This window comes from Apis dorsata, unplaced genomic scaffold (genome assembly GCF_000469605.1).
Source record: "Apis dorsata unplaced genomic scaffold, Apis dorsata 1.3 scaffold_217, whole genome shotgun sequence".
NCBI classification, from domain to species: Eukaryota; Metazoa; Arthropoda; class Insecta; order Hymenoptera; family Apidae; genus Apis; species Apis dorsata.
The window spans coordinates 722679-729684 of NW_006263500.1; the positions used below are offsets into that span (position 1 = coordinate 722679).

General features: G+C 22.9%; 3 protein-coding genes across 5 annotated transcripts; 2 read left to right on the forward strand and 1 right to left on the reverse strand.

Annotated features, from left to right (window-relative positions):
• Window positions 1–1394: 1394 nt before the first annotated feature.
• LOC102680253 (BET1 homolog) lies at window positions 1395–2792 on the forward strand. Its single transcript, XM_006615208.2, has 4 exons — window positions 1395–1548; window positions 1908–1984; window positions 2063–2226; window positions 2306–2792. The coding sequence occupies exons 2-4, from the start codon at window positions 1966–1968 to the stop codon at window positions 2459–2461; spliced, it is 339 nt and encodes a 112-aa protein (XP_006615271.1). The 5' UTR covers window positions 1395–1548; window positions 1908–1965; the 3' UTR covers window positions 2462–2792.
• A 67-nt stretch (window positions 2793–2859) lies between these two features.
• On the forward strand, window positions 2860–4256 carry LOC102680119 (probable ribosome production factor 1). Its single transcript, XM_006615207.1, has 3 exons — window positions 2860–3549; window positions 3632–3896; window positions 3989–4256. The coding sequence occupies exons 1-3, from the start codon at window positions 2979–2981 to the stop codon at window positions 4164–4166; spliced, it is 1014 nt and encodes a 337-aa protein (XP_006615270.1). The 5' UTR covers window positions 2860–2978; the 3' UTR covers window positions 4167–4256.
• Window positions 4257–4315: 59 nt separating this feature from the next.
• Window positions 4316–6750, reverse strand: LOC102679993 (THUMP domain-containing protein 3-like). Of its 3 annotated transcripts, XM_006615206.2 has the most exons (8): window positions 6611–6750; window positions 6134–6261; window positions 5942–6054; window positions 5343–5802; window positions 5062–5240; window positions 4814–4993; window positions 4604–4741; window positions 4316–4537 (listed from the first exon to the last, which is right to left on the reverse strand). In XM_006615206.2, the coding sequence occupies exons 2-8, from the start codon at window positions 6225–6227 to the stop codon at window positions 4379–4381; spliced, it is 1323 nt and encodes a 440-aa protein (XP_006615269.1). In that variant the 5' UTR covers window positions 6228–6261; window positions 6611–6750; the 3' UTR covers window positions 4316–4378. The 3 variants fall into 3 exon arrangements, with proteins under 3 accessions (XP_006615269.1, XP_031366127.1, XP_031366128.1); XM_031510267.1 differs by lacking the exon at window positions 6611–6750 and having other exon boundaries at window positions 6134–6338; XM_031510268.1 differs by lacking the exon at window positions 6611–6750 and having other exon boundaries at window positions 4417–4537; window positions 4648–4741; window positions 6134–6341.
• Window positions 6751–7006: the final 256 nt, after the last annotated feature.

Here is a 7006-nt window from a genome sequence, read left to right on the forward strand (position 1 = left end):
ATATAATTTTATTTCATATCTCGTTTATCCGTTGTATCTTCATGTTGTAGGAATTGGATATTTAAAATAACCTTAACGTTGAACATTTTCTTACATAGGTTGTGAATATTTAGAAATAATAAACGTATTTAAGTTCAACATCAAAGATTTATATTTTAATGAGTATTCCTATCGTTAAGGACTTATATTAACATTAAGTGACAATTATGTATCAAAGATAGTACTGAATTAAGTAATAGACATCTAGGAATTTAGAAAGTAGATAACTACTTTTCATTGTTTGTGCCTTTATATTTAACATATTGTAATTGATAATAAACTCAAAAAGAAATAACATAAAACTATTGTATAATATTATAATTTACCAAAAATTAATATAAACAATACATATAAATCAATGGAATTTATGTTACAAACTTATATAAAACCATTAATCTTCATTAATATATGTACAAACAATAATGACAAATAAACTTATGATCTTGTAAAATTTAATGTTCCATAATTGAAATATATTATCCATAAAATTTAATAAATTTAAAAAAGATCAATAACAAAGTTTATTTACTTTGTACAAATATACAAAGGAGATACATTATTTTTCATTTTGTTAAATTTTTATTTATATATATTTATAATTTATATTAATTGTATTTGTAGATTATATTTTCATAAATAAAATTATATTTTTTCAAATATTTAAAAATCATTTATATATGAAATTATTATACATTAAATATTGTGCATATAATATCTATATTTTTTATATAAAAAAATATCATAGTTTTGAAAGAAAAATGATAAAAATATATTCAATTTACATCTATATTTCATGTACTTATTCGTTTAACAATAAGTATGAACAAAAAAAGCAAATGATAGAAGAAAGACAGAAATAGGATAAAAATTATAAAAATATCAGCATCATTTCTTATCTTAAACGAAACACACAAAAAAAACAAGAAAAAGAAATAGAAAATAAAATTAATCAACAATGTTATTTCCTGAGTATTTATCTTTTCAAAGACAAAATAAACTAAAATAAGAATTAAAGATTAGTGCCATCTTTTGAGCACTACAATATCTTTCTAAAAATAACATATCTTTAACATTTAAGAATTGACGATTAATTCTTGCTTTATTTCTGTTTTTTTTCTATTTTGCTTTCTTTGAGTTTCATTTATGACATTTTGGAGATGATGCTGATTTTCTAATTTTTATGTCATCTGTATCCCATTGTTTCTTTTCCTTATCTATATTATATCTATTTTATAATTACTATCAATGATTGATACTTCAAAACTTAAAATATCATTAAATATTAGATCTCTCCTATATTTCGCCTATTGCTTTATGTCTATTATATTCAGAAAATTAATGTTTCGATAATTTTTTAGAATTTTGAAATTCAAATTAAAATTTTCAATACAAATTGAAAGTTGGCAATACTGATTACACATCATAACATGACGTTGACATGTATCACTGCTTGTAACATATACCTAACGTGTGTTATTTGATTGCTTCGTTGACAGTTCTTTTTGCATGGTTTGTAAAAATGTTTTCATGTAATCAACATGTATGAAAACATTTTATTAAATTAATTTATATTAATTTTGTGAATACAATATAATTATAACAAGCTGTTTATTAAAATATTACGTGCAACATACCATCTTAAAATTCAAACTATGAGTGAAATTAAAATATTTTTTTATTTTTAAAAATCATGTTTACATATTTCTTTATTTTATTGAATTTTTTGAATATAGTAAAGCATTATAGAAATTATTAAAAAATTATAAACGATAAATATTTCAAAAATATTAAATAATATGTATAACTAAAATTGCTTGTTCAACTTATATTTCATTTTACTAATATTTCGTGGCACTTTTATTGTGTAGATCTACTATAATCTTTATTGCAAAAATATCTTAATTAACCGCCAAAATTGAGAATAAAATGCGAAGAAGTCATACAAGTAGGTTAACCATTGTTTAAAATTTAAAATGAAATTTAATTATTGTAGTTTTTAATATGACTTAATATTTTATAATAGATTATTCCTATGAACCTTTACCAACTACATCAAGCCATGATGGCTTGGAAGATGAAAATGAAAGAATGACAGAACATTTAAAGGATAAAATTTATGCTTTAAAATCTTTGTCAATTGATATTGGACAAGAAGTACAATATCAAGATAAATTACTTCGTGGAATGGTGAATAATTCATTAATATAGATTAAATTATATTAAATATATGTTAAAGTAAAAAATATATAAAAATTTTTGTTATCAGGATGAAGATTTTGAAAGAACAAGTGGTTCGTTAACAAATTCAGTTGCACGTGTATTGCGTTTATCCAAAGGAAGTCATACTTATTATATTTTGTATTTAATATTGTTCTCTGTAGTTGTTTTTTTTATATTATGGGTAACATTGAAATTTTTTTAATTAAAATATTTTTACACAAAAAAAGAATATTGAAACAAGAATTCATTCCTATAAAAAATGTATTTTTTTTTTGCACTCATAATGATAATTTTCAAATATAATATTTTCAAATATTCAATATATGTATATAAAAGATAATATTTTTAACCTATTTAAACTGTACAGTTAAAATTTGTCGAATTTTATGTAAAAATTATACTACTATTACACTATTTGTAAGAATAAAAAAAATATATATATTTTATGTTAAAACAGTATGTATGTATAAATATATTTAATATATTTAATATATACATATATTTTAATTATTGTAAAATAAAAGTGTTTATATGTAAATACATTTTTGGAATTTTCCGCGTTATGACATTTAAAAGTTGGCGGCATTGAATCGTAGAGTTAACCTATTATAATATGATAGAAGAATCACGTGTACAGTGATTCAATGATATCAATGATATATCAATGATATATAATTAATGTTTTTATGTGAATTGAATTAGATTATATATCTTTTAAAATGAAACTAAAAAATTTACGAATAAATCCTTTGAATCGAATTCAAAAAGAAAGAAAAGAAGAAGAACCAAGCACTTCAGAAAATAAAACGTCGAAGGTTATTTTACCATCGGATAGCAATTTTAATCATATAAAGTGCAAAGCAGTACGATATAAAAAATGCCAACAATTAATGAAAGAAAAAATAAAGGCCAAAAAAGAAGCCAAAAAAAAAAGAATTCAAGAAGGAGGTCCAAAACAAATTCCACATACCATTGAAAGCTTAAGAGAGAAAGATGAAACTATTGTCACTGGTAATCTTGAGGATGAAGAAAATGCTGAACTTAAAGTTGATTTTGAACATGATGAATTTGCTGCTTATTATAAGCATACTTATGATCCTAAAGTTTTGATTACATATTGTGATAATCCAACAAGAAAAACTAGAATTTTTGGTGTAGAACTTACAAGGATAATACCAAATTCAATTTCTTTATATAGAAATCGTTCTGGAGTGAAGAAAATGGTTAAAAGTGCTATTGCAAGAAATTTTACAGATATTATAATTATTAATGAGGATCAATGTAAACCTAGTATCCTTTGTAAATATTTATAATAATTAATTTTATAAAAATTTTTTATATTATTTATTATTTTCCTTATAAGTTTTCTCAGATGGTATGTTAATTATTCATTTGCCTGATGGGCCAACAGCACATTTTAAGCTTAGCAATGTTAAAATAACTCCGGAATTAAAACGTAGTCATAAAGAAATTTCTAAACATAGACCAGAAGTTATTTTAACTAATTTCACAACTCGCTTGGGCTGTACTATTGGTAGAATGTTAGGAGCACTATTTCATTATCAACCTGAATTTAAAGGCAGTAGAGTTGTAACATTTCATAATCAACGAGATTATATATTCTTCAGACATCATAAGTATGATTACTTTAATAATGTGTTTAATAAAGAAAGAATAACTTCTAAAAAAATAAAATAAGAAAAATAAGAAAGAATAAATAACATTACAGGTACCAATTTGATCTTGAAACAGCTAAACCTAGATTAAGAGAGCTAGGACCTAGATTTACTTTAAGATTAAAATCTCTACAACAAGGAACATTTGACAGTAAACATGGAGAATATGAATGGCTTATTCAAGGAAAAAGACATGATATGGAAACTAGTAGAAGAAAATTCTTTTTATAAATTTAATATAAATGATTTTAATAGGCATGTTTTATTACATTTTGTATTTAATATTACCTCGAATAAACAACGTGAAGTTGTTATAAGAAATATAGAAATTTCTATTTATTAAGCTCTTATAAAATATAAATTTATAAGATATTATAAATAAGATATTAATATAATAAAGATATTAAAATTAATTTTATAACAAATAACGCGAGGTCTATAATTTATTTCTTTTTGTATGTCACATTTTTAACAGATTTTGGTTTAAATTGTTCATAAGGTATATTTGTTCGTTTTAAAACATAAACTGCTGCTTGAAGACCACCTATATTTATACCTAAAGTTTTTGTCACATAAAACAAATCTCCAGCTGCTTGTAAAGCCTATAAAAAATAAACATATTAATCAAAATTTAAAAAAAATTTGATATAAAAATTTTAATAACATACCATATTGAAACTACGTCTATCATAAGTAAGTAAAACAATCCGACCTGTTAGAAGTTTTACAATTCGTCCTAATTCTATTAAAAATTGTTTATAAAGTATTCTATTATCCATTATTCGACCACTTCTTTTTCCAAATGGCTATAAGAATTATTTAAGAAATTAAATGAAAAGTTTAATATACAATAAGAATATATTTAAATATTTGATTACCATATCGGTAACAGCAATATCGATAAAGGAATCTTTAAATGGTAATTGTGATACATTCCAATGTAATAAATCAATCTTACATTTAGAAGAAGATGCTTCAATATTAGATTTTGTTCTATGTACAGCTTTGGGATGATTATCTCCACCAATAACATATGATTTAAAATACACTAAAGTTGCCTAAAATTTTTAATATTAATCTTTTGTTATATTAAATATTAAATTTGAAATAAAAATATTGATGTTACTTCAATTGGAATAGAACCACTACCACACATTGGATCAATTATTATATCTCCTGGCTTTGGATGAGCTAGTCTTAACAAATTATAACATATTGTTGCTCTAAGGGTAGTTGGTCCAAAACACATGATATTCCTGTGGTGTTTAGATTCATGTGTAACACGTAATTGTGTTACCAATTCATCTATATTATATAATATATATATATTTTTTATATTAATATATTATATTTATAATATATATAATATTTATATAATATTTACATATAAATTTATATTTTACTTACTATTGATTAATTTACAGACTATTTCTAAATAATATGTAGATAAATCTACAAGCCATAAATATTTATCTTGCAATTCTCCACCTATAGTTCTAGCAACATCTGATGATTCAAATATATGTTTGCCAGTTCTTTCACATGTTACTCTATATCTTAATATTTCATCTTCTTTAGCATTAAATGGATTTTGACCTCTTTTCTTTCCCTTAGGTGTAGTAGGTGCAACAGTTGTGTTACAAAGTTTACGATCTTTTTCTGCTAGATTATATTCATCAATAGTTGGGTATATTTTTCCTTGAAAACCAGTAACATGTTTCCAAATATCTAGAGTTTTTTCTAATTTCATGTTATTATGCACAGCATTTTTAAATAATTGTAAATCCATTTCTTTATTTCCTGAGAATTCAAATTTGCTAACATCTGCGACAATAAACATATTATCTATTGATCTCATTTCTTGTATCTGGAATTATAGTTTGAATAAAATAATATTATTCACACAATATTATTTGATATAGTAAAATATTTTTCAAATATTGTTGCAAATATTGTTAATTTTTATGTCAAAAAACATGATCAAAACAAATAAAAAACAATACTACTTGTATAAATTGATTCCAATATATATTGAAATAAATTTTGCCGCGTTCTTTGACAACTTTAACATTTTTATCCAATTTCTCTTTGCATTCATCTATTGCTTGCCATTCAAAACCTAAAATTATATCATTTTATAGGTTACACTAAACAACCACGTGTTTTCGATTCTGATTAATTAAAAAATTTTTAATTACCTGTATCTACAGTCGTTGCTATCATAAAGACATTATCATTTAATGATGATTCTAGGAAAAGTTTTCGTAAACTTGATTCGTTATCTATATTCATGTCAAATTCGGTATATGTAAATTATCCTTATATACTATAAAATACATATAATAATACACGTGATTAACATCAAACCAGCATCACGTGTTTGATTAATCAAATAAATTAAATTTTATTATAAATTTGTAATATCAATTACGAATCAAATTAAATTATATTCTATTTGCTTTTTATATGATTCTGACTTGATTTATATTTTCATTATATGAAATTTAAATATAAAATTAAATAGTTATACTTTCATTTACAAGCATAGTTAAAAAATATTAACAATAAGAAATTCTTCAACAATGCGAAAATTTTTATGCGATTTTAATCCACAAGTGAAAGGTAGTAAAAATCGCGCGGATGCGAAGTCCGTTTTTGTGCAAAATAAAGAATACCTCTTTGAAGCTCATGAACTCCTGATACAAGATGTCAATTTTGTTGAACAGTTTACAAAATTTCTAACTTTTACGAAATGTAACAACAAATATTTATCAAATATATTGTATGATATAAAAAGTATATATATACTAGCTATATATACAGGGTGTTTATAAAAATGTGAGATACCTTTGGAGAGTGAATTCTAAACATCAAAACGAAAAAAGTTCATATACATATGTGTTCGATAACGCTTAATTAACGAATTATAAGCATTTTAAGTTTGTATTAGATAGAATGAGATAACGAAAGAACAAGAACTCAGCTGAGTATGCAGCAATACTGTATTACAATGTCACTTATGTAGTAGAGTTTCTCAATGAAAGTAAACATATTGTAATAAATTTTTGGAA